General features: G+C 43.0%; 1 protein-coding gene and 1 long non-coding RNA gene across 2 annotated transcripts in view; one reads left to right on the top strand and one right to left on the bottom strand.

Moving 5' to 3' along the window:
* The window catches only part of PDZD2 (PDZ domain containing 2), a 304746-nt gene that overhangs the window by 10319 nt on the left and 267006 nt on the right, over positions 1–27421 (bottom strand). The window contains exons 14-20 of the mRNA XM_004385222.3: positions 19234–19315; positions 17594–17628; positions 16153–16309; positions 14592–15403; positions 11400–11541; positions 4566–8631; positions 3449–3566 (exon numbers count right to left, since the gene is read on the bottom strand). Of these exons, the coding sequence (XP_004385279.1) occupies positions 3449–3566; positions 4566–8631; positions 11400–11541; positions 14592–15403; positions 16153–16309; positions 17594–17628; positions 19234–19315 (5412 nt within the window). The remainder of the gene's footprint in view (positions 1–3448; positions 3567–4565; positions 8632–11399; positions 11542–14591; positions 15404–16152; positions 16310–17593; positions 17629–19233; positions 19316–27421) is intronic.
* On the top strand, positions 553–14660 carry LOC111822166 (uncharacterized). The gene is made up of 3 exons (XR_002825426.1): positions 553–1697; positions 14231–14357; positions 14523–14660. It is a non-coding gene; the product is annotated as an uncharacterized LOC111822166 (long non-coding RNA).

Here is a 27421-nt window from a genome sequence, read left to right as displayed (position 1 = left end):
CCCCTTTAAGCATCCCCAGAGGCCTCAGGAAATACATTTTTGTCCAGTTCCATTTTTAGCACCTACAATTCATACTCAGTGGACAGAGCACTAGGCAGGAAACTTTTGGCAGAATAGTAACATCTCTGCTCATTGCTCCCTCTGAAATCAGCTGGAGATAACAGGAGCATAAAAAAGAAGAAGAAGATAGCAACATCTCAGTGAAAAATAGAAATGATCTTCGACACCATACCACAACGCTTGCCTGGTGTGGTGAACACCGAATGGGGGTGAGGCAGGGTGTGGGAGGCCCTGGGAAGATACTGTCCTCAGAAAAATGCCTCCGCTTTCTGTATGGTCCCTGAGATGTGCATCTCATTTCTGAGGTTGGTGAAGACGTTTTGGTTTTCTCTTTTCATGTTTTCTCTAACACTATTAAGTGTTTGGAGCAGAGGGGGCCTGTCAGCATGTGATCCCACCATGCCACCTTGACTGAAAATCCATGCGTGAAATGCTTATTGTCACAATAACAGCAATTGAAGGAGGGGAGAGGAAGACATGTTCCCTTTTACTGAACGTGAAAAATGCTTGACATTTCAAGGTGCTTCTTCACTGCACAGGCCCAAAGCAGTGGGCTGAGAATCGGAAGGGAGTGGGGTCTACGGGGAAAGGGTTTCCTCCATCCCACGCAGTCTCTCCATCCTGGCCAACTCATCAGATACCAAGGCTGCTCCTTAGCAGACAGACATCACAGCCCCTCAGGGAAATGTTAGAATTTGTGGAATAGTGTTCTCAGAATACTTTAGTGACCCAGACACTAAAGAAAAATTGTTCAAATTTGCTTTTCTCTCTAAATAGAAAATAGGCATTTGTTCGTATTCAAATCGCTATGGATAGTCCTGAGAAATTAATGTTGTTCAGAGAAGGTTCCCAGATGTGAACCAATGGTTTCTTTTGTTACTGTTTACTGTCACATCCAACCTATTTAAAGACTTTATCTGAAGTTACTGAGTAGCTTCTTTGTCTTGTACAGAAGACTTCAGATGATGTTAAATACTTTAGGGCAAGAATAGGGATAAACAGATGTAACTTTCTTATTTCACCAGCAGGTGGCTCCCTTGACCACATAATTTATGTTCACACTTAAGCCAACAGTGATCATTCACCAAATGCCTAGTTCTACTCTAACGACCTTCTGCAGATAAACTCCAAATGTAGGCATGAAGGTGGTAACCAAATGTTTCTGCAGAATTAAAACAGCAGCTAAACCAATTGGGCACTTAAAAGAGAACCCACAGCACGATGAAGTCCTCCAGGACTCGGGCAAGGCCTCTCGGTGGCTCTCTATGCTAATGCACACATCTGGGCGCCAACACTGCAATGGTTTCATCTTCAAAACAGGAAACCCACAGAGAGGAAGGCATTGATTCAGTGGAAGCTCACGAATCCACACCACTCATTACCCAGCAAGTTTCCTCTTTTTCCTTCAGTCACCATTCTCCTAGACTAGAGTTTCTCAACCTTGGCACTTTTAACATCTTGAGCTGGATAACTCCTTGTTGTGGAGGAATGTCCTGTGCATTGTTGGATGTTTAGCAGTGTCCCTGATTGAGAACCACTGTCCTAGGACCCTTGTGACTTCTTCACACTTTTCTCTTTCCACAGGTGCGAGGGAAATCAGAGCCAAGCCAGCAACGCAATTGTAGGAGCAGAGCCTGGTATGCTAGCACGCACTTCCATGGAACAACTTTTCCCTGGTTTCATTGATGTCTCTAGGATTTTGTTTTGAACTCTACCTTGTTAGCTTTCTTTTTTAATTTTTGTAAAAATATATATAACGCCTTTGCCACTTCAGTCATTTTCAGGTATATAACTTAGGGATATCAATTAGAACTCTGTTGTTGTTAGGTGCTGTCGAGTCAGTTTCGATTCATAGCGACCCTGTGTACAACACAATGAAACATTGCCCGGTCCTGCACCATCCTCACAATCGTTGCTATGTTTCAGCCACTGTGTCAATCTGTCTCGTTGAGGGTCTTCCTCTTTTTCACTGACTTTCTACTCTATCAAGCATGATGTCTTTCTCCAGCGACCGGTCCCTCCTGATAACATTCCAAAGTAAGTGAGACGAAGTCTCATCATCCTCACTTCTGAGGAGCATTCTGGCTGTACTTCTTCCAAGACGGATTTCTTGGTTCTTCTGGCAGTCCATGGTGTATTCAATATTCTTTGCCAGCACCATAATTCAGATGCATCAATTCTTCTTTGGTCCTCCTTATTCATTTTCCAGCTTTTACATGCATATGAGGCGATTGAAAACACGATGGCTTGGGTCAGGCGTACCTTAGTCCTCAAAAGTGACATCTTTGCTTTTTAACACTCCGATTTTTAATTTTTTTAATCTCATAGTATAGTATGTTATTTTTGTAAATGGCTGCAAATTTATTTTGGAATAAAACTAACTAAATGAATATAGTTCTCCTAAATATGGCCTTTCTGACCCAAACCACACAAGATTCATTTCTTCACTTCTGAGCTATTTGGATTAATTTCCCATTTCCAACTCAATCTACCACAGTAGCTTCAACTTCAGAGGTCTGGAACTGAACTCATTGCTTTCCCCGTAAACAGGTTTTCCTCCCTGCACTTGCTGACCCGGCTCCTGGCAGCTCCAATGAGCTGGTGGCTCAGGCTAGAAACACTGCAGACATCATTGAGCACGTTTCTTCACCTCTACATCCAATTATTACCAGCTCTGTCATGTCTACAAACTGTTTCTAAACTGGGTCCCTATTCATTGTCTCTAGTGCCACTCAATTCAACTCTTTAATCTTATACAGACAACTGCAATAGCTGCTGCAGATTTAAAAATCAAGTCTCCCTTCTCCCTAATCCATCTTTGACCACCTTGGTTACTTTAGATTCCCAAAATAGATCTAATCTGTTGATTTTATAACTTGTAAAAGAAGAGCAGAGGTAGGGAGGGAGGGAGGAAAGAAGGACAGACTTTATTCAAAGGAAAAATCCCTCAGGACCTCAGTTATACTTTTTATTCTAGACACAATCTCAGTAAACCATGGACTTGCTACCCTGATATATGCCACATACTCAAAATAGCAAAATGGACATCCACTTACCAACCAACCAATCAACCAGCCAGCCATCAGTTGGGGGTTGCTTGGGATAGGTCCTAAGAATCTCCCTGGGTCCCACCAGCTCAAGGCAACCACTGATGTTCTTTAAGACCTTCTGAATCATCAAGAACAGGTCACATCCCACGAGTGGATGCCAGTTAAGTCCAGGAAATATGCAATGCCTTTCAGGAAGGATTTCACTCAAAATGGTTGGAGTAAAAAGAAAGATGTCTTTGTATGTACAGGAATAAGCGTCATGCCCCAGCCCCTTTGAGCAGGGCGGCTGGCCTGTCTTGAGATGTTGGATGTGACCATGTTTCTGGTATTTCACTTACCTCTGATTGTGCCTTCGCTTCCTGAATGAGAGTGAGGACGGTAGATGTTGACCCCACCGATGACAAAATGGACTGTAATCTTTGCTGGTCCCCCACTGAGACGAGAAGTTGATCCAAACTAAAAAAAAAAAAAAAAAACCCAAACCTGTTGCGGTCGAGTTGATTCAGACTCATAGTGACCCTGCAGGGCAGAGGAGAACTCTCCCAAAGTGTTTCCAAGGAGCGGCTGGTGGATTTGAACTGCCAACCTTTTGGTTAGCACCCAAGCTCTTAACTACTGTGCCACCAGGGTGCCATGATCCAAACTAGATAATATAAGTACATTTGAAGAACATTAAAGGAGAAAGCAATTTCTCCATTTATAAAGGTACATTTAAAATTTTCTCCTTTCTACTATATTGCCAGTATTTTCTGATAGTCATGCTTTATTTTAACTGCCACTCCAGACTACTTGAAGGACCTGCACGTGAAACAGGAATTTCATTCACTGCCAACAGCGATGAGAATTGCTGTGGATTCAGGGATTCCTCCAAGATGCTAGGGAACCAACGTAGGAGTTCAATGGAAGATTCCTGATGTATTTAAAAATAGTCAACATATAGACTCAAGTGAAATATTTTACATCAGGAATTTCCTGTTTGACTGCAGTCCCCTTCAAAGGCCCAGGTCCTGCCCTGAGATGCAACTTCCCTTTCCTTCCAGCTCCCTTGTGTCTTGCTTTGGCTTAAGTGCCATATCCTGTAGAATCCTCTCCTCCAAGCAACATTCTGGTGTACACCCTTCCCTGTAGGTCCTTAATTTTTCCAACAATTAAAAACAAAGGGGCTAAATGCTATGTGGGATCCTGGACTGGTTCCTGAAACAGAAAAAGGGCATTAGTGGGAAAACTGGTAAAATCTGAACAAAGACTGTAGTTTAGCTAATAGTATTGTTCCAGTGTTCATTTCTTATTTTTGACAAACAGACCATGGTGATGTAAGAGGTTAACACTAGGGGAAGCTGGGTGAGGGGCATCCGAGACCTCTCAATACTATCTGTGCAACTTTTCTATAAATCTAGAAGTATTCCAAAATAAAATTTACTTAAATAAAAGCGGGGGAGAGGGGCAGATACTTACTTAATTGACCAGCTTTTCCCAGAGGGCAGATCCTGGGTTGTTTCACCTGCATCCTTGGCTGAACCCGGTGTCCTAGGTTCACTAGCTTTAGGGCTGCCTCCCCCTGGACAGGCCCCGCTCCCAGTTGATCCGTTGAGGCCAGGAAGGCCTCCAGCAGGGGCGCCGAGCGACCTCTGGGGGACGATTTCCAGCTCTGTTTTGAAGAGCACGGCCGTGGGCTCCGCCGAATAGTCCTCGCTGCAGAGCTTGTCCAGGTCGGGCATGCTCAGGGCTCGCAGCTCCTGCAGCTTCGAGCGGGACAAGGGCGAGGAGGGCTGGGCATGGCGCACCGAGGGCTTGTTCCTCTTGATGGGAGAGGCCGGGGTCACTGTTGGTGTGGTGATTCCACAAGGACCCAGTGATTTCTTTTGGTCCAAATCAGGGCCCTTGCTACTGGTCTCCACTGGGATCTGCTGGGAGACCGTCAGCATCGTGCTGGAGGGGGACTTGGTCATCGGGGGGATGAGGGTGCTGGCTTCACTTTGGCTTTCGCTGCAGGAACTTAGGCTCCGCCTCAGCGACCTTGAGGCCTCCCCGGTGTGGCTGAGGCTCCCCAAAGGGATGCTGCCAGATGACCGTCTCCCAATGGGGGGCTTAGAACTTACAGACAAAGAAGGGAAAGCACCAGACTTGGCGGCAGGCCGGTCAGAATTGGCCAGATTCTCGAAAGACTTGATCCTTTGCTTTACAGAGAAAAATGAGGTAGATTCATGGGGCCAGTTCTGCTCATAGTAGTAATGCCTCCTGGTGACTCTGATCTTGTCTGTGACAAGGCAGCTCGTCTCCTGGATGGGAAGGGTATCTCCTTCGTCGGTTGTTGGAAGGTTTCTAGATGTTTCCAGCAGGGGCTTCACACTATAGACACTCTGCCCATTAACCAGAGTGAGGACACTGCTTTTGGATGGCTTTGTCTCCAGGAAGCCACCACCTGTCACAGGGTTCTGGCTGTCCAGATGAGAGCGGCCTGGACTGTGGAGGGAAGGACCCTCCCGTCCAAAGTGGCTGGAGAACTGGGCTGGCATGGAGTAGGTCCTGGTTGCTGGCCGTGGTGTGAAGTAGGGGTGGTCATCCATTGGTATGACATTCTTGGACATCCCTTGGGGTTCCACCATTTGGCTTGTTTTTCCCTGGGAGGAATCTGTCTTTTTAGCAAGCAGCTGGGGGGAGGAAGAGGAGGAAGACAGCTTGGCCACACTGAAAGAGCGCTGCATTTCCTGCTTGACCTGAGAGGCCCGAGACGTGGGTGAGGGTGGGTAACTGGGGGGTGATTCCACTGCCTGGGGACAGAGTCTGACCTTCCCCATCTCCTGACAGTGGCTCTGGGCTGAGAACCCTCCCCGCCTGTTGCTTTCAGCCGGCTTGTCACCACATGCACCCTTAGGCATTCTCTCAGAAGAAATCTCAACAATTTTCAGCTGCTTTGTTCTTTCTAGGGCATCACTAGCAATTATTCTGCTTTCTTTTTCTCCAGCCATCCTAGGCTGGGCTGCTTCTGATGCTGAATCTGTTTGGCCAGATGTGCGGGGCTCTTTCTGTTCTGGAGGTTGAATCTCATGCTTGTTCCCTGAGGTGGAGATGCTCCCATTTGATGCTATGGGACTTGCTGGCCCAGAGCCAGCAGGAGGCACTGTACTCTCTGCTCCACATCTGGGGGACCTGGGGGTGGCTGGGCAACTTCTGTCTGGTTCTGAGTGAACGGCCGTGTGGAACCTACTACAGACACCTGGCTGCAGAAGATCCTTGGGGGAGCTGAGGGGCGATATGAACGTTTTGATGCTTGTGTCTGACACCGAGGAGTTCAGTGACCCAGGAGCAGCGAGGGGTGGCTTGCTCTCCAGCATATACTTGGGAGACTTGGGAGTGGCTGCACCGTTCTTGTTAGGTTCCTCATGGACACCTGCGTGGAACCGTTGTGTGGCTACCTTAGAAAGCATTTTCTGGGAGCTCTGGGGTGAAGTCAGGGATTTCCGGTGATCCACCCCACCAGCCTTGACTGTATTAGCAGCAGGAGCCTCGGCACTGACTCTGCTTTTACTTTTGATGCTGAGCCTCTTCAGCTTCGGACCAGATTTGGGTTTCTGACAGTTACTTAAAAGTGTTTCTACCGAACTTTTTTTTGGCAGGTCTTTGTTTTCAAGGTTCACTTTCAGCTGAGGAGGGCTATTAGGTACAGAAATTCCTTTCTTGTGGCTCGAACTCATCGTTTGAATTTTGGAGTCAGGACTTCTGGTTGGCACTGTGGATGGCTCCTTTTCAGTTTTGCTCTGCAAATGGGCACCTAGGTTATTTTTATTTATTTCTTTAAACCAGGCCATGATGGGCCTCCTGGAGGTCACTTTTGGTTTCTGTAGCAGGTCACCCGGGTCATGGATTTCAGAGACATGCAGGTCTAGCAAGACAGAGTCCCCATTCTTAGGGACATCTGCACCGAAGGAGGATGGATCTTCAGTTGCATTAACATTTGTTGGTTCTTTATTTGGGGTCTCATCATCGAGTAAGTCATAGTCCAAACCATTCACCATGCTAGGAAAGCAGAGAGTGACCGGGGGGTCCGGAAAATGACTGGCAATTTTAGAAGGCTGACTGCTTTCCATGGCTGAGCCAATGCTGGCAGCTTCCACAGTCTCTTCTGCACTCCAGGGCCTGTGACCCTGAGAAGTGTTTATATCCCCATGAGTTTCGTGCTCCTGGGAGCTTATATCCAAGAGTGAAAACGGCTGGGAAGATTTTAGTACTGAAAAGCATGATACTCCGGGCACAAAGGAAGCTCTCTCACATGGACTTCCCACTGATTCGCTCAGAGCACTATGTTTTAATGGCAGAACTTTGGCTAAAGCAGGGTAGGGTGCAGCCTGGGCAGGCGGATGAGTAGTCGCCAAGGGCGGGTGGGAGCAACCATTTGTGGAACAAATTTCGATTTGCTCCTCCTCAGACTCTGCAGTATCTTCCTTGTGAGGTGACCTACAAGAATGAGGTGGTGACCAGCTGTCCCTGGCGGAAGCGCGTGGGGCTTCCATGAGTGACTCAGGGTCTGAGGATGAGTCCTCAGCATCGCCATACATGGAAGAGAGAGATGGTTCGGTACTATCGCCCAGGCCTGACAGGGAGGTACTGTCTTCGTGAAAACTGCTAAAATTTCTAGAGTAGTTGCTCAGAAAGTTTTTGTTCACAGTAAAATGTTTGTCAGGATTAATTGAATCTAAAACCGAAGGCTGGGAGGCCCACTGGGGGTGAGGGGGTGGACGAGCAGCCTGGGCCCTCCCCGGGGAGGGGGTTCCTTTCCCCGAGACAGGCTTGGCGTGGCAGGAACTTCCGCTTTCAGCTTTTGCTGGAGGTTGACCTTGAGAACTGCCCTCTTGTCTCACATGGTCCCCTCTCTGAGAAGACTGAAGTGTTACTTCACAAGCATCCAGCTCCGTAATGAATGTGTCGATGTCAGTCACAGGGCTCTCTGTCTTCTCCCCCGGGCAGCAGTGCCATGAACCACTGCCACACACTTCTTTGGGCTTGTCAGTGGACGATGCCAGGGAGGCTCTGGCCTGCAGCGCCCTCTCGGACACAGAATCTCTTCCCTTGAGCAGAGCAGACTCCCTGGAGTTTTCAGGAATGCGGATTTCTGTCATCTCCAAAGCCTTGCTGTGGTTAACTTGAACTCCTTGTCTCTTCTCCTGGGATGTGACAAGGTCTCGTGACAGGATAGCACTAGCTTGAGGTGCTCCCTGTGCCTCAGGGTCCGCTCCCTTGAGGGCAGCTGCCTTCCTGGCATTGTCAGGCATGCTGGCTTCTGACACTCCTTGAGTCTGGCTAAAGTCAGGATGAACCGTCACCTTCTTCCCTGGGGATGTGCTGAGGTCTTGGGTGAGCCTGACTTGAGGCCTGCCCTCGGACTCAGAGACCTGGGCTGACGCTGGCTTGCTGGGGCTCTCAGGCAGACAGGCTTTGCCTGCATCTGCTGAGGCCTTGCTGAGGTCAGGTTGAGCCCTCTTCTTCCCTGGGGACGTGATGAGGTCTGGTGAGCTGTCCAGTCCTGTGTTGAGAATTTAAACAAAAGATAGGATGGTAGGAGAGACAAAGGGAAAATTCTGAGAAAATATGAAACCTCTCAATTAAAAAAAAAAAAAGTATAAGCAATCTCAACTCTTTTCTTTTTCAGAAAGATATTCCACAACCTAAACGCCGGCCTTTTTGCCTTTCTGGGTTTTTTGTCTCTACAATTACAGCAAACCCACATCTAACAAACACGATGCTAAGATGCTCTAAAATAACTCAGACGAGACGGCAGAATGAACGTCTGTTTCTTTCCCTTTTGGTTATTTTGAAGGACTGGGGATGCCAGAAATGGTTTTCTTTACACTATCCACTCGTTGGCATTCACACATGGCAAAAGCCCTGAGATGCGGTTGTTTTATTCTGTAGCTTCTCTTTGCTTCTGTGGAGATCACACACAGTTTCTCAGTCCCAGTATCGGGCGATCCCACCCATGTGGGTTCAGCCCCAAGCTATGGGTTGTGAGAGGTAGAACGTGTGAAGCAGTCCAATCTCCAAACTTCGGGGACTTACTGTTTATCACTGGTGGTGAGGCAACCACAAGGAATGCTACAGACAGGATACGGGCCTCTGCTGAGCTTCGGATATATGTTGATGCAGTTCAGCAGAATGGGAGGCCTAGAGAGGCCAGATTATTGTGGGAGCCTCAGCAGAGGGAAGGAGCCCTCATGGCTCAGTGGTTAAGCGCTCGGCTGCTAACAGAAAGGTTAAAGGTTCCAACCCACCAGCCACTCTGCAGGAGAAAAATGTGGCAGTCTGCTCCCGTAAAGATTACAGCCTTGGGAACCCTATGGGGCAGCTCTACTCTGTCTTTCAGGGTCACTACAAGTCAGAATCGACTTGATGGCAATGGGTTGACAAAAAGGGTGGGGCCTTGAGTGCAGTTCAGGAGGGTGAGTTTGGCCAGAGTCTGTTAAGAAAGAAGATGAGGAAGAAAATGAAATGAAAGCAGAGAGGCAAGATAAAGAGTAGGAAACCTCACAGGCAGCAGGGAAGGATGCATGTGGGACAGTGGGAAGTGGAGTCATTCTGTGAGGTGGGTTCCCAGAGCACCTCGGGCCTGCAGTGCCTCCTTATGAGGGCCTGCGTGGTGGTCAGCTAACCTGCCCACCTCTGGGACATAGCATCTTTTTTTTTTTGGAGAGGTGGGGGTGGGGGTGGGGGGGTAACACACTTAAGTTTATTCAACCAGTAAGTGACAGAGCCTGGTCTTGCTGATTGCATAGCCCATGCTTTTTTACATACATTAAATTTTTGAGGTGCCAAAGGGGAAAAGGAAGCTTCAGAAGTCCATGTTTGATAGTTTCTATATTTTCACATATTAGAAGGCTGCTGGGAATGAGTGTTGGATTGAGGAGAGAAGTAAAGACTCAAGATAGCCTCTGTGAAGGATGGATTGGCATGTGGCATTTGGGATCAAGATTTTAAAAACACATACATACATATATTTACATATTTACACTCACATATACACACATATAAATATCTATATATACATATATTGTTGTTGGGTGCTGACTAGAGTAGAACAGTCCCATATTTCCTAGAATGTAATCTTTACAGAAGGAGCCCTGGTGGCGCAGCGGTTAAGCATTGGCTGCTAACCTAAATGTTGAGGCTTCAAACCCACCAGCCACTGTTTCCATGGCAGAAAGATGTGGCAGTCTGCTTCCATAAAGATTACAGTGGGACGTAGCATCTTGGAACAAGAAAAAAAACAAAAAACACCCAAAAACTGGCATTAAAAAAAACTTATGGTTAGCTATTTTCTTAGGGGCTATGGGTCTGAGGCTGGAGTGAAAAACCCAGTCACAGTGACAGCTCTTGTTTGAGGGGTGTGTCTACCTCAACTGTTACAGCCACTGCACACTCCCCAGACATCATCATCTTAGTGGTATACACCTTTTTCTTCCTGATGAACCAATTATTAGGACTTAGCATTATGCTAAGAGTGTTTCTAAAAATAATTGAATTAAGGATTTAGCACTGTGCTGCTATAAGTTTTTCACAGGAGGTAGGTCCTGCTACCATCTTCATTGGAATGATGAAGAACTAAGGTGTTGGTGGTGGTGCTGGGTGCCGTCAAGTCTATTTTCGACTCATAGTGACCACATGTGACACAGTAGAACTGCACCATAGGGTTTTCTTGGCTGTAATCTTTATGGGAGCAGATCGCCAGGTCTTTCTCCTGCAGAGCTGCTGGGTGGATTTGAACTGCCAACCTTTTGGTTAGCAGCCGAGTGCTTAACCATTGTGCTACCAGGGCTCCTATCTGTTAGGATCACAGTCAAGAAAACCCTATGGAGCAGTTCTATCTGTAACACATGGTGTCGCCATGAATTGGAATCAACTTGATGGCAACCACCACCACCACCAACAAAATTGTTAAATGCAGGTAATACACTGCTGTTGAGCTGACTCCAACTCGTTGCAACCCCACGTGTGTCACAGCTGAACTGTGCTCCATAGGGTTTTCAAGTGCTGATTTTTCAGAAGTAGATTGCTAGGCCTTTCTGCTGAGGCACCTCTGGATGGACTCAAACTTCCAACCTTTCAGTGAGCAGCCAAGGGCATTCACCATTTGTACCACCCAGGGACTTGTAAATGCAGATAGCTTTTAGATATCCTTAATTTGTCTTTAGCGTTTCCACATCCCCCTCCACTCAAAATCCTGCACTCACAGTGCTTTTATCGGGATAATGTCTACCCTCCTATCTTTAAGCTTAACAAACAACAGAGTAATCTTACCAGTCACAGGTTGTTGCACCCCCAATGGTACAGCTTCGGGCAGGCTCTCTGTGAGGTGGCAGGCCTCTGGGTGGGACAGAGCCCTGGCTGGCTCACCATCGGTAGGGATGGAACCATCAATGGTCAGCTTTCCCAGAGATTCCTGGCACAATGACAACTGCAAATCACTTTCAATAGCTTTCAGGTCTTCTGCATCATAATACAACATAATATATGTAGAAGGACTAATTCGGGAAAATTCAAAAGAGCCCTGGGCAAGGAGCCAGAAGATCCAGCTTCTGATCCTAACATCCACTAGAAATTGTACAGTCTTGTCAACTCTTCCCTAAGCCTCAGTTTTCTCAGCTTTAAAATGGGGATGAAAAGACTTGCCATGTCTAACTCATAGACATTAAAAAGATGATTAAATGAGATAGCAGTTATAAAAACAGTGTCGAGCATACCAAAGGCTAAATATATGTAAGGCATTCTTGTTACAGTATTGTACAATGATAGCTGAGACTGTAAATTCAACTCCTCAGTTTGGTAGTGAGGAAGAGGACTCATCTGGATAAATGAAATCGACATTTAATATTTCAAAATTTCATGTAGCCAAGTGTCAATTACTTTTTCTTCCTTTCATCCGACACTCACTATAAAATTAAAAAAATTAACTTGCTCAAAAAGTTAAATCTGATTTGAAATTTACCCTCTGAGTTAATAAGTCATAAAGCAGCCCATAGGTGGCAGCAGAGGAAAGTGGTGAAACTGTTAACATATGCTTGATGGTTACCCCAACTCTGTGAGGTGATCAGGGCAGAGAACACCTTCCCTATTTTCTAGCCCAGAGGATGGGGCCCAGAAAGCTTCCAGGACTTGCCCAAATCATTCTCCAACTTGTAGCTACTCTTGTGAAAAATCATTTAGTAAAATGTCAGTTACTGACTGAGGGAAAGCTACACAGGGTTTAACGGAGTTAATTTTCTATTTACCAGTAAGGAGTAGGAAACCCTGGTGTCATAGTGGTTAAGAGCTACAGCTGCTAACCAAAAAGTCAGCAGTTTGAATCTACCAGGTACTCCTTGAAAATCATTCTGTCCTATAGGGTTGCCATGAGTTGGAATTGACTCGATGGCAATTGGTTTGGTTTATTTTTTGGTAAGGCATAAATATAACATAAAAATAGTGGAAGTAAACCCATTCACCAAAAGAGAAAAACATTTTTTGAAGCTTTCAATATCTGACAACAAGTACTTCATGGCAAGGCATTCGGTTTTCTTTCTCATGTATAAATACAATTACATTTGGAACTAAAATTTTTGCAAGAAAAATTAAGCCTCTTTTGTGAAAGAGTTTTCAATTCTGCTGAAAAGTTCTTACTGAGGAATACTTACTCACAGTTACAAAAACTCTTTAAAAAATTTTTTTTTAATGTACTTTAGGTGAAGGTTTACAGAATAAATAGTTTCTCATTAAACAGTCAGTACACATATTGTTTTATGACATTGGTTAACAACCCCACAACATGTCAATGCTCTCAACCTTGGAGGACCGTTTTTTTCCTTTGGTGAAAATATACATAGCCAAAGATACACCATTTCAGAAATTTCTACATGTACAATTCAGTGACATCAATTACAAAAACTCTTATTTTAATAAATTATTAAGAATAATAATCCTGATTTGGCTTTTTTTGGATATCCAAGACTTGTTGATGATATTTTAAAAACAGAATTTAAAAAGGAATTTACCCATTGGCTGAACATTAAATTCTAAAACACTGAGCATTAAATTTGTACGGTGATTGGTGGTAATAACATGCTTTTTGAGGAGGAGGAAAAAAGATGTATGTTTCTACCATTTTTTTTTTTTTAATAAGGTTAAAAAATAACCTTCTGCCTAGTATAGTTTTTATGATGTTACATGTTCTGGGTTTATTTACATATATGTTTATACAAACCACTTGTGTACACATCTTCATAAATACGGCCTTACAAGTCATCCTGGATTCTTTGTTCAGAGGGAGCAAAATTATTTATGTTGAGGAGATCATAAACAACATTAATTTCTGTTACTCGCTCCTTGCTAACTGAAACCAAACCCATTGCCCTCGAATCAATTCTGACTCGTAGCGACCCTATAGGACAGAATAGAATTGCCCCATTCGGTTTCCAAGGCTGTAAATCTTTATGGAAGTAGACTACCACAGCTTTCTCCTGTGGAGTAGCTGGGGCGTTCGAATCACTAACCTGTGGAACAGCTGGTGGGTGTGAATCACTAACCTTTCGATCAGCAGCTGAGTGCTTTAACAACTGCACCACCAGGGCTCCATCTCCTTGCTAAAGTGGAAGTATACTGAAATTTAGAAAACCAGCACTTTGATAATTCTGGGACATTCTAACACATTTGTAACCAACTAGTAACATAAAGGGGCTCTGGTGGCACAGTGGTTAAGAGCTACAGCTGCTAACCAAAAGGTCAGCAGTTCAAATCCACCAGCTGCTCCTTGGAAACTCTACGGGGCAGTTCTACACTGTCCTACAGGGTCGCTATGTGTCAGAATCGACTCAACAGCAATGAGTTTGGTTTTTTTCGAGAGTAACATAAATAATATTAACTTGCTTTCAATGTAGAACATTTTAAATTTCAAAGTGAATGTACCCCATTAGTTCACGTGATACAGTAAGGGTATGCGTAGCTATAATTATACATAATCATGGTGGAACATCTGAAAAAATAAGGATCACTCACAACCTTATCAGCTGGAGATAATCACTGTTAACATGTTTGGTGTTACCCCAACTCTGTGAGGTGATCAGGGCAGAGAACACCATCCCTATTTTCAATTCCAGAGAATGAAGCTCAGAAAGGTTCCAGGACTTGCCCAAGTTGTCAGTGGAGGAGCCAGCGCCAGACCCAGGGTTTTACTTCACCAACATCACACTGTCTTTCCATCATCAACCACAGGCCTGTGTACAGGTAAGAGCTGCATTATACCTTTTGGCCCCATGATCTTAGGACTCAGTACCAGGACACTTTCCTCCTAACTACCTGTGATATATTAATAGGTTCCTAAGCAGTCAGTGTATTTAAAGGAACACCACTGTTGAAAGACAATTCTCTAATCACTATCCTGTCTTTCAGGCAGATAACCCTAGGTTTTACCACACAATATGCATTTAGAATCACAGTAATGAAGAGGAAGTCAGTTACCTTCTCCACAGTTCCACCTGGACGAAAACCAGTGATGGTCACTTTTAAGGAAGTAGCCTGGACCTTGAAGTCCGGAGCACACGATTCATCGACTCTGTCAGTCAGGACTGTGGTCTCTAAGCCACTGGGCCTGGCCTCTGCTGTGGGCCTTTTGCAGTGCGGGCTGATCCTGGCCACTGGCTTGTGCCTGGGCCCCAGGTGTTCATTCTTCTGCTGGGGGGGACTGGGGCACTCTGTGCTCTTTAGAGTCTGGGCACCTGTACTGGCTTTGTATTCCAATTTGGGTGAACTCCTCCATTCTGGCGGCTCCTTCTTCCCTGGGAAGCTAGGGCCACCCTTGGGGCCCTCTGTAGAGTCCAGCAGGCGGGCTGCATGGGAAGGAGAGTCCACCACATCCCCTGGAACACTCTCCTGTAAGTCCAACAAGCTGCCAAGGAAAGGGGCTGAGGAGGCCTTGCTGACCAGTATTTTCTGAGGTTGTTCCTCCTGACTGTTGATATCCACGACCTTGGGCAAGGTTGTAATGACACGCCCAGGGTCATCCTCTGTCTGAGGCCTGCTAGGACCTGAGAGGGTCCCTGGGAGTGAAACACAGTCCCCTTCTCCATCAAAGTCTTCCTCATCGCTTGCATCATCAGCATCATAGCAACCCACCCTTCTCTGACGGAGGAGGGGGTTTCGGGGGACGCGTGGGCTTCCAGGGAGGCTGGTTTGTCTGGCAATGGTCACTTGCTTGTGGAAGAGCCCAGAGGCTCGCTGGCTTCCGAGAGACACAAGACTGTTGGCTCTGGCTTTTCCTGGTTCCTTGTGAGCTGGCGGGTTGGGGATACAGGTGAGGGAGGGAAAGAAAAGTCAAATGAAATCGAGTTTCCCATCTGGCCTGGCTTACAGTGTATCCTCACATGAGCATTTCACAAAGGCCAGATACACAAGCCCGGCCCCTGGACACTCAAGAGCTACACAGCATGGACAGCTACCGCCCTGTCTTCTTTTCCTACTGGCCTCCCTTATTTGTTTTTTTTAACTCCGAACTCTGGATTGCTTACCTTACTTAAACATGTGTGCTGCCTAGAGACCTTCTTCAACCTCCATGATGTCTAACATATTGGTGGGGTCAATCTAAATGCTGCTTCAGAGAATGCCTATTTAGAAGTTATGCCTGGGGACCAAGAGCAAGTTTCACACACCTGGGACTTTGGCTAGGACTCTTCTCACAGGTAAAGCCATAAGGTTGCCAAGCCTGATCTGATGCCATAAAATTAAAGACTAGGATATGTAAATGGTGCCTAAAGGCGGTCTGGTTCAGTCTCCTTCAACACCTGGTCATAGAACATGTGCTCACCCCACCACTATGTAATTGTTAACAGTGGCCACGCTTTCCATGAATAAACTCTATATTTAGTCAGGGTAGAAAGATGGCTTCTACTTAATCAGAGGCATGGTTTCTAGATCTCTTTTTACATGATAGCAGCGTGGCCTCCAGTGTGGAGTCAGAAAACCCAGAAACTGTAATTCTGACTGGAATGCAGAACCCAGAGCCCCGTGGGGTTCTCCTGCTTACTGGGGGTGCTGGGAGGCAGGCTGCCATCCTCTGAAGTGCTGCAGCCACCTCCAGGGTGATCCTCGTCCTCGAAGCAGGCCACCACGAAGTCTGACAAGGGGCCAGGGATGTCTTGGGCAAAGTACTGGGAGAGTTCAGATTCAGAAATAAGGGAGTCCTGTTGGAATAAGAAAATGCTGGATGACTGAAGAAGACCTGCCAGACACAGATTCTCTTAAACAGTAGGATTATTTTAAACAGTACAGGTAGTCCCTGATTTACGACATATTCGAGTTATGTCAAACTGTACTTACGACCACCTTTTTTTTTTGGTACATCTTATCGTTAGTAATATGTACTACATACAATGTTGCAATGCATAATTTGCTGATGTTATCATTCTCAGATGCAATGTTTCCAACCTCCAAAGACAAAGGTTGGATTTATAAAGATGCTGATAATGAAAGGCAATAATAATGAAAACAAACAAAAAAATGAGGTATTCAACTTATGTCAGAACCGACTTACGACGGAGTCGTCGACAGAAGCCCCTCGTAAGTCGGGGACTACCTGTAATTACTATTTTTCCAAGAGCACATTGTTCTAACCTATGGCCATTTGAGACAGCTGTGATATAAAGTCCACATCCATTTACCTTAGGATGGAATTAAACTATTAATGATTAAAAAGGTGATTATTCCTGCCAGGCAATCTTTTCAGAGATTTTTCTTTGGGGGGCTAAATTATTGGCAATGAACAGAAAAGCTACAGCAACAGTGTATCAGCCATGCCTGAAAAAACTTTGGGGTGCAGTGTGTAGGAAAACAAAATGAAACTCAAAGCCAACTGCTCCAGCCAACTGACGAAACAAAAACAGAGGAGTTTGAGCGAGCATCATAATCCATCTGGATTTAGGAAGAGCCCAGCTGAGGGCTCCACAGCCTCTTAACGCTTAAGACTGGAAGAAGCCAACTTGGGCCCGCGTTATCATGGAGCAGTTTGAAAATAAACAAGTATTTTTCAAACTGCAGTTCAGTTTCTTAATTTTGTTGCTCTGTTCTTGTCCTGGATGAATACTTAATAAAAGAAACACACCTGTATATTGGTTCTCAAATTAGCATTGTTACTGTTTTCTGTATAAAGCAGCAAAAATGACTTATAGGCAAAAATATGGACTGGGCCCTCAGGCTTGATTTACCAGCTCTTGGAAGAGGTTTTGTATTCCCTGGGTGGTACAAACCGTTAACGTGCTTGGCTGCTGACCAAAAGGTGGGAGGTTCAAATCCACTCAAAGGCAGGCACCTCAGAAGAAAGACCTGCTGATCTACTTCTGAAAAATCAGCCACTGAAAACCTGATTGAGCACAGTTTTGCTCTGACATACATGGAGTCATCATGAGTTGTTTTACTGGTGGGAAGCGGTTCGAGAATCTGAGTGAGGCAGCAAGTGTGCCTTGACTCACCTTTTTTGCAAGAGAAGGACTCTTCAAGGGAGTACCTATTGGGGGAAAATTCACCATATTGTCAAAACAATGAAGCTCAAATCACAAACAGACTCAAATCCTTAACTGAAAAAGGAGCCAAACATATTAAACAAAGTTCATTAAACAAAACTCCCTCTGCTTGGCTGGGCCATATGATAGGTTATAGGTACATGCAACCTACTGGGGTACCCAATACCCATCCCATCCCGCCTCCCAAGAGTCTGCTCATCCTTCAAGTCCTAATTTGGATGCTACTACCTCTACGACGATCCCAGCTGTAAGTGATTCCTTCTTCTGAATTTCCAAAGTATTTTATACTACTCATACATCAATTTCCATAAAAGTACCCAAACCCATTGCCATTGAGTCAATTCCAACTCATAGCCACCCTACAGTACAGAGGAGAACTGCCCCATAGGGTTTCTAAGGAACAGCTGGTGGATTTGAACTGCCGACCTTCTGGTTAGCAGCCTAGCTCTTAACCACTACGCCACCAGGGCTCCTCCATAAAAGTAGTATAATTTAATTATAAGTGGATGTGTCTCATCTCCCTTCCTCAACTGATTGTTCACTAATCACTGCCCACACAAGCCTCAGCATCACACTGGGTACCTAGTAAGTGTTCAGTGATATTTGCTGAATGGACTGAAGGATGAATGAATAAATCAACATCCTCGAAGAAAATCATGAAAGAACTGGGGAAAGGCTTGAGTATCTATTTAAGTTTTTAATTACAGGGCGAAAAGGCTCAGCATTTAGACTTTAAGTTCCATGCCGTTGGAAGGAAGCTCTTGGGCGTGAGGATCACAGTTGAATACACTCTTCCAGCAATGATCAAGCGGAAACGTTGGGGTGGCGAGAGCAGGACTTTTCTCAGGCAGCTCAGGATAATGAACTGGCTGAAGAAAGAGCCCATTATGTCTGGGCTCACTTTAAATATTTTAACTATGGATGCAAATTAATCAGGGTATTTCATGGATGCCAAAAACTCCTATGCTCCCTTTTCCTCTGAAAACCAGTAGTTCATGTCTCAGCTCCTTTTCCTCCTACACATCAGTCTTAACATCAGTAAGATCTCAAGCTCAGAAATGTTTGGAGAGTCCCTTTAGGTTCTCAGGCTACAAGAAACAATTGTAAAACTTGAAGCAATGGTTCATGGTTTAAAGTCATATGAAACGCTTGCTATCTTACTCCTTCTCTGCCTGAACTTTTCCATTTAAGATGGGAGAAATCATGATTTTTGCACCCTTTATTACTCTATTTTGAGTGGGATGGATAATACTCTGCATCTACCAAACAACTGATTATTTTGGTATCACTTCCTTGTCACATTCTCACACACACAAACGATGCATAAACACATGAAATGCTGCAGACTCATTTTGGAAAATATTTTAAAGCAGCCTAAGAGGCATGCATGATTAGATCTTTGATGAAACCCATTAAATAACTGAAGAAATCAAAAGTAGCCCCCAAGAGGAAGGAAAGAATCTGACAGCTACTTCCACCTAACCTGATAATTACAAGGAATCCAATAATATTGCACCAGGAAGTGTCCCATGGGGAAACTTAATGAGAAACTCTTCTAAATGTGGAACAAAAATGTGCAATTACTGTACCTAAGCCAGGAGAGGAATTGGCCTCTTTGCTCTCCTGGTAAGTGCTGCGTGCTATCACTTCATCCATTTCCTGTTCGGAAACCTGATTTTCAGCAGAAAGCACAAATTAGATGGTTTTATTTATTTATTTCCCCCAATACTAGTAGCTAGAACCAGGGTCAACGATTATGGACATCCTCAGAAACAGTAACTTAGGGCACATAAAAATTACAGCTGGGTTAATGGATTGCTTCAAACAATGTGTATGTAACAACACCTTCAATTGCTTCCCAAGTTCATTAAGCAAAGCATTCAGGTGCTATACTACCAACAACATGGCTGGTATCTGCCACTCTCTAGAACATTAGACAATAGTTTAGTATCAATGTTTGTCTTATTTGTCTTAATCAGTAAATAAATATTTCCATACAGAATTCGGCATTACATTTTAACCTGATAAATCATAATTATATTGCGGCCTTTATGTAATATCTTCTAATAAGGTTCACAGGAAAATAATATGTACACACACATACCTCCAGAAAGCAAAGTATAATATCATATGAATGAGCCATACAATATCTGCCGCTGTCTAGAATGCTCACTTCTAATTTTTTTTTTAACTTTTTTAAAATTTTCAATCCTACGCAAAAGGTGCAAGAATAGTATAACAATAGTATGCCTTTCACCCAGATTCACTAATTGTCAACATTTTGCCACATTTATACACATGACCTCTCTTTATACCTACACATGTATACGTTGCTATTGCTTTTTGCTAAACTATTTGAGAGTTGGCTGCAGACATCATCATCCTTCACCATAAATATTTTAGCATGCATCTCCTAAGAACAAGGGCATTTTCTTAAACACATTTAACACTGACACTAAACTATTGTCTAATATACATTTCATATTTAAATTTAGCCAATTGTCCTAATACTGTCCTTTAGAAGTGTGACTCAAAGTATGTCTGTAGACTGGAACTGATTCATAAAATGTTTGATGCTGGTTGGTGATGAGATAAGAACTTTCCTCCACAATGCAAATCAACATGCAGCTTCTTTCATTAGCAATGCCTTGCTCTACAAAAAATGTTAATTGAGGTAAACGGTGTGTTTGGTGATGTAACTGATTTACACTCTGGTGTAAGCTCCTTATCTTGTTAATAGACCAGAGACCACCTTCTTTTTTTTTTTTGGTATTGCTTTATAGCAATTTTCTGGGGGCAATTCAGAATTCAACCCAGGGTCTATTTGTCATGTGTCTTTAGCTTCCTTTAATCTGAACCAGTTCCTTAGACGTTGTCTAGCAGGACTTTTTGTTTGTTTGTTTTTACTGTTACATTTTAAGTGAAAGTTAGTCTCTCATACAAAAATTTATACACACATTGTTATGTGACCCTAGTTGCTCTCCCTATACTCTGACAGCACTCTCCTGCTTTCCACCCCTGATTTCTCATGTCCATTCAACCAGCTCCTGACCCTCTCTGGCTTCTCATCTCACCTCTGGACAGGAGCTGCCCATTTAGTCTCATGTATCTACTTGAGCTAAGGAGCACATTCTTCACAAGTATCCTTTTATATCATGACATTTTTACCCAATAGTTTTAGCATCCATTGATTACTCTTTCCTGAATCATTACTATGAAGTTATCAAAACAGAAATTTTGTAGCTCTTCCTTCTATATTTGTTGGTATCATGATAGATTAGTGGATTTTTTTAATGTGTTGTTATCTATGACAATTCTTATTTATAAAAAGATTTTTAAGCCTGATTCATGTTGAAATGTATGATATTTTAAAAGGCAACTAGGCAACTTTATAGAATTTCATTTTTAAAGGTAAGAATATTTTACACTTAGAATGGTAATTCTGTGCACTAATGTAACATTTAGCATAATTAAGACAAATTGCTCTGTTTACCATCCAAATGTTAATCAGTAAATAAATATTTCCATACAGAATTCTGCATTACGTTTTAACCTATCAGATAAATCATAATTATATTGTGGCCTTTATGTAATATCTTCTAACAAGGTTCACAGGAAAATAATATGTACACACACATACACACGCATACCTCCAGAAACCAAAGTATAATATTGTATGAATGGGCCATGGAAAAACGTCAGCTTAAACCGTGGTTGCTGTTTTTCTTGATACTAGATTTTCAATATTTGTAATTGTTTTTCTGAGTGGGGAAAACCGTTTGGGGTTTGAAATGAGTGAAGGGTTTGCTGGACAATTCTAATCATGCTGAAACCTCCAGGACTAATTAAAAATGGATCTCTATTGGTTTATTCTGTTTAGCATAAGCTAGAAGCTACTACCTTAGCAGGTCCAAATCTTAAGCTCATCTGGACCTGGAGGGTTTGAATATCCCAGTAGGGCAGCTGTTGCTCTCGTTGTTATAAGAAACAGGAAAACTTTCTGTGGTATTTATCTTGGAATAACATGAAAATCAAGGAAGCACATACAGACAGTATCGAAAAGTACTGTTAGCATGAAATGCTGGGTAAGTGGTACAAAAATACATTAAACATAAAACAGAGTCTTGACCGAAAGGAAAATATAGTATGATGTTACAACTAAGAACACCATGTTTACCTAGGAAGAAATGTGAAATCCAGCCAAACACCGAAATTTGGTTTTGCTGGACGCATCTCTAATACCAACACAAAAGACCATTTTACTGTGGCTAGAAACAAGACTCGACCTACATGTTCAATGGGCCCACAGACCAAAAGTCCATCGTGATTATTATGCTTTGCACTGAAATGCCATTTTGATGTCTGTATTGGCAAATTAGGCAGACACGTTCAGGCTGACATGAACTGGACCTCCGAACAAATCATGACCCGTGTTACACTAGAAAGGATTCTGAAGTCAGACATGCCTTGAAGCTGATGACTGCAAACCACTGAGAATTTAATTTTTTATAATGCTGCTAAGTGGTCTGTTAGGTCAGCCACAGCCTAGTGGACTGCTTCCTGAGGTAAAAGGAGGCGGTGTGAGCGGCTGACTCCAAATGGGGCCCTAGAGGAAAGAGCTGAGAACTGCTCTAGCTATGAACAGGAGGCCAAGTGCTATGAGAAGTGACCTGAAGAGAGCCAGGAGGACAGCAGTGTAACAAAGTCACACACTCTAAGGGAAGGCTCTAGGACCACGGAAAAGTAAGGAGAACAATGGGAAGTGAAAAGTAGGAAAAAATAGAGAAAGGTGGAAGCCGGACTTGATTCTATAGTAATGATTTTTAGTCAAGAACTTTTTATGTAAGACTTTTTTTGGGAATGCATGTAGATAAAAACAATCTTAAAAGAAATGTAATGGAGTTGACTTTGAACTTGTCAAAATAGCGATCTTTTTCCAAACGCTGTAGTTGACATCATGTTCCCAGATCAAGGCATGGAGTCACAGCTCCTTGGTACTTATTTGTACTGGGCAGAACCAGTACAAACATACTGCTAAAAATAAATAAATGAATAAAGCTAATACACTAAAGAAATCTCAGCCTTGGCACATAGGAGAATCCACAAGGTCTCTTGGCAAAGACTTCTTACTCTTAAAATGGGGTACAAGTCGATCAAGACAGCAGCCTGGGACCATTTAGTATATATTCAAATAATACCACAAATGATACAAGGGGAGTGACGATATTATAGACATGGGTAAGAGCTAATGTTCTTAATGAGTGTTTGAGTTGTTTGAAGGAAAAGGTTAAATTTTGTTGACTACAGCCTGATTACAAAGTCAGAGACAAGCCACTTTAAAAAGAGTTTTTACCTCAAATACTCAAAGCAACAACAAAAAATTGAACTCAGCATGGGTTGATGACAGTCAGTTGGACTTAATGAAGTAGCCTGTGGTTAGCTTAAAAGAAAAAGCAACTGCACAAGAATAGAAGAAATATGACCAAATAACAGCAGAGGCTAGTGATCTAGCGGTTGAGATCACCTGCAAGGTCAGGATGGGTCAACAGTATGATCTGATGCTGAAAAATAACTAAGTGAGCTCTTAGGCCTTCACTGAAAAGTGTTCTCCTCAGGTCACCGACCGGCTGACAGAGGAGGAGGGCCAGTCAGGTAGAGGAGGAGGCTACTCTTTAAACTGGTCTCTTCCTTCATCTGTCTAGAAACTGTAATGTCCTCACATCCTAACAAAATGGGTCTTAACATTTTTTGGGTTATGAATGACAGAATTTGATACAAGCTATTGACTGCACAGAAATAAATGCAAATACACCCTCAATTTACACAATTCATGAAGTTCCTGTAAGGGTCCATGGACTTCAGGTTAAGAACCCCTACATTATTTTGATCAAAGATTCTATAGAAGAATCCTGATCAAAAGTTGGGGGGTGGGGGATGCAGAAGAGATTTTCAAATCCTTACAGAATGCAGACTTTATGGAGCCACTGTGAAGCTGGATAAACTTCCAAAACTATTACTCTGAGATAATCTTTAAACCTCAAACCAAAAATATTCCCTGAAGTCTTCTTTAAACAAAACAATGTTGTTGTTCTATAATAGTTTAGCTTAAATAGTGGAGAATGTCTGCCTTAAGCATTGTGACCTTTTAAAGAACTATCTGTATGGGATCAAACTGACAAAGCAACTCGAAAGGTTAGACAGGAAGCACAGGGGGCAGTGAGTTTATGTTAACAAAGGAGGAATAATTTGGAAAAGGAGGGTGAGAACGGTTACACAACTTGAAGAATGTAATTAATGTCACTGAATTGTACATGCAGAAACTGATGAATTGGTATATGTTTTGCTGTGTATATTTTCAACAACAACAAAAATAAAGCAAATTAGTAATAATAAAAAAGAATCCCTGTGTTAGATTGTAGGTTCTTTGAGTAAAAATACATTCTAATTAATCTGCATAGTCCTGGCACATGGGGCATTGCCCAGCCCCATTGGAAGCTCCATAAATGTATGTTAAGGGTTGACAATCTATATCACATAGGCTGGAGAGAGACAGGAAAGGACAGTCTCTCTGTTCCACTGTCTTGATGCCTGAAAGCCTGCCTGATACTACTCCTCCTCCCCCAAACCCATTTTACTCCACGGCTATCTTGGGGCAAATAAACAATTAGATTGCAAAGCCAAGTTTTATCTTATTTTCATTTATTTAAACTTTGTTAGTCACTTTATAAAGTAAATAGGTATTTTTTGACCCAACAAACAGTTAAATGAACATTAAAATAGAAACTTTCCTCCTCAAATTTGAAGATATTTATTTTCCCTTTAAGAGTATCTGAAGACTGGAGGAACCCCAGATAGCATGGCCCCCGAACTCTCTGTCAACCCAGAACTAAAACAATTCCCGAGGCCAACTCTTCAGACAAAGATTGGACTGGACTGTGGGACATAAAATGATACTCGTGAAGAGTGTGCTTCTTAGCTCAAGTAGATACATGAGACTAAACGGGCAGCTTCTGTTCAGAGGTGAGATGAGAAGGCAAAGAGGGTTAGGAGCTGGTTGAATGGACATGGGAAATCAGGAGTGGAAAGGAGGAGTGTGCTGTCACACTATGGGGGGAACAATTAGGGTCACATAACAATGTATGTATAAATTTTTGTATGGGAGACTAACTTAAAATGTAAATTTTCACTTAAACTACAACAATAAAAAAAAGTGAAGAAGTTAGCACTCTAGAAATTCTATAGACATGAAAAGATGGTCAATAATTTATGTGAATTGAGTATATTATCCAAGTTTAAATTAAATTATAGCTATCTTTATTATAAAATTTATTTCTATACTATTTCAATCTTGATAAGTTCTCATTTCTTAAAGAAAACAGTTGAAAATTCACTGAATCTGTTTTCAAAATTAATTACTTAGTTTTAAACTTAAAGACAATTCCCAACATGTGGGCAAACAAAAGATCATAGTAAAAAAAAAAAAGAGAGAGAGAGAAAGAAATAGAGATTTTATCTTAAGAACAGAAGGGTCATACAGACCATCTAGTCCAACACTATCTCACCAGAGATCAGTTAGCTGGGGGTTACTCAGCATCCAGTACTCCTACCTTCCAGCACACCAAATTCTAAATTCAACAGTAACACTATAAAAAATGGATTTTTCATTTTCTAAGAGTGTGAAGTCAAAGAAGCCAAATCAATGGCTCATTTCCTATGTACATCAGTTACCATGCTGAACAAGGGCTATCACTGCTGATTTCAGAAGGTTCCTGGCTGAAAGCAGGGAATACCAGAAAGATGTTTACCTGTGTTTTATTGACTACGCAAAGGCATTCGGCTGTGTGGATCATAACAAATTATGGATAACATTATGAAGAATGGGAATTCCACAACACTTAAATGTGCTCACGTGGAGCCTGTACACAGACCAAGAAGCAGTCGTTCCAATAGAACAAGGGAATACTTCATGGTTTAAAGTCAGGAAAGGTGTGCGTCAGGGTTGTATCCTTTCACCATACCTATTCAATCTGTATGTTGTTGCTGTTAGGTGCTGTCGAGTTGGTTCCGACTCATAGCAACCTTATGTACAACAGAACGAAACACTGCATGGTCCTTCGCCATCCTCACAACCAGTGTTATGCTTGAGCCCATTGTTGCAGCCACAGTGTCAATCCATCTCGTTGAGGGTCTTCCTCTTTTTTGCTGACCCTCTACCAAGCATGATGTTCTTCTTCAGGGACCGGTCCCTCCTGATAACATGTCTGAAGTATGTGAGACGAAGTCTTGGTGATCCTTGCTTCTAAGGAGCATTCTTGGCTGTACTTTCAAGACAGATTTGTTCATTCTTTTGGCAGTCCATGCTACAGTCGATATTCTTCACCAACACCATAATTCAAAGGCATCAATTCTTCTTCAGTCTTCCTTATTCACCACCCAGCTTTCACATGCATATGAGGCAATTGAAAACACCATGGCTTGGGTTTGGTGCACCTTAGTCCTTAAAGTGACATCTTTGTTTTTAACACTTTAAAGAGGTCTTTTGCAGCAGATTTGCCCAATGCAATGTGTCACTGATTTCTTGATTACTGCTTCCATGGGCACTGATTGTGAATCCAAATAAAATGAAATCCTTGACAACTTCAATCTTTTCTCCGTTTATCATGATGTTGCTTATTGGTCCAGTTGTATTTTTGTTTTCTTTATTTTGAGGTGCAATCTGTACTGTAGGCTGTGGTCTTTGATCTTCATCAGTAAGTGCTTCAAGTCCTCTTCACTTTCAGCAAGCAAGGTTGTGTCATCTGCAAAACGCAGGTTCTTAATGAGTATTCCTCCAATCCTGATGCCTCGTTCTTCATATAGTCCAGTTTCTCGGACTATTCGCTCAGCGTACAGATTGAATAGGTATGGTGAAAGGATACAACCCTGACACACACCTTTCCTGATTTTAAACCACGCAGCACGCAGTATCCCCTTGTTCTGTTCAAATGACTGCTTCTTGGTCTATGTACAGGTTCCTCATGAGCGCAATTAAGTGTTCTGGAATTCTCATTCTTTGAAATGTTATCCATAATTTGTTATGATCCACACAGCTAAATGCCTTCGCATAGTCAATAAAACAGGAGTAAACATCTTTCTGGTTTTTCTGCTTTCAGCCAGGATCCATCTGACATCAGCAAAGATATCCCTTGTTCCATGTCCTCTTCTGAATCTAGTTTGAATTTCTGCCCATTCCCTGTCAATGTACTGCTGTTACCGCTTTTGAATGATCTTCAGCAAAATTTTACTTGGGTGTGATATTAATGATATTGTTCGATAATTTCTGCATTCTGTTGGATCACCTTTCTTTGCAATAGGCATAAATATGGATCTCTTTCAGTTGGTTTGCCAGGTAGCTGTCTCCCAAATTTCTTGGCATAGAAGTGAGCACTTCCAGCACTGCATCTGTTTGCTGAAACATCTCAATTGATATTTCATCAATTCCTGAAGCCTTGTTTATCGTCAATGCCTTCAGTGCAGTTTGGACTTCTTCCTTCAGTACCATTGGTTCCTGATCATATGCTGCCTCCTGAAATGGCTGACTGTCGACCAATTTTTTTTGGTACAGTGACTGTATTCTTTCAACCTTCTTTTGATGCGTCCTGTGTCATTCAGTATTTTGCCCACAGAATCCTTCACTATTGCAACTCAAGGGTTGGATTTTTTCTTCAGTTCTTTCAGCTTTAGAAATGCCAAATGTGTTCTTCCCTTTTGGTTTTCTAACTCCAGATCTTTGCACAT

This window comes from Trichechus manatus, unplaced genomic scaffold, assembly GCF_000243295.1.
Source record: "Trichechus manatus latirostris isolate Lorelei unplaced genomic scaffold, TriManLat1.0 scaffold00135, whole genome shotgun sequence".
NCBI lineage: Eukaryota > Metazoa > Chordata > Mammalia > Sirenia > Trichechidae > Trichechus > Trichechus manatus.
This window is presented reverse-complemented; position numbering and strand designations above follow the sequence as displayed.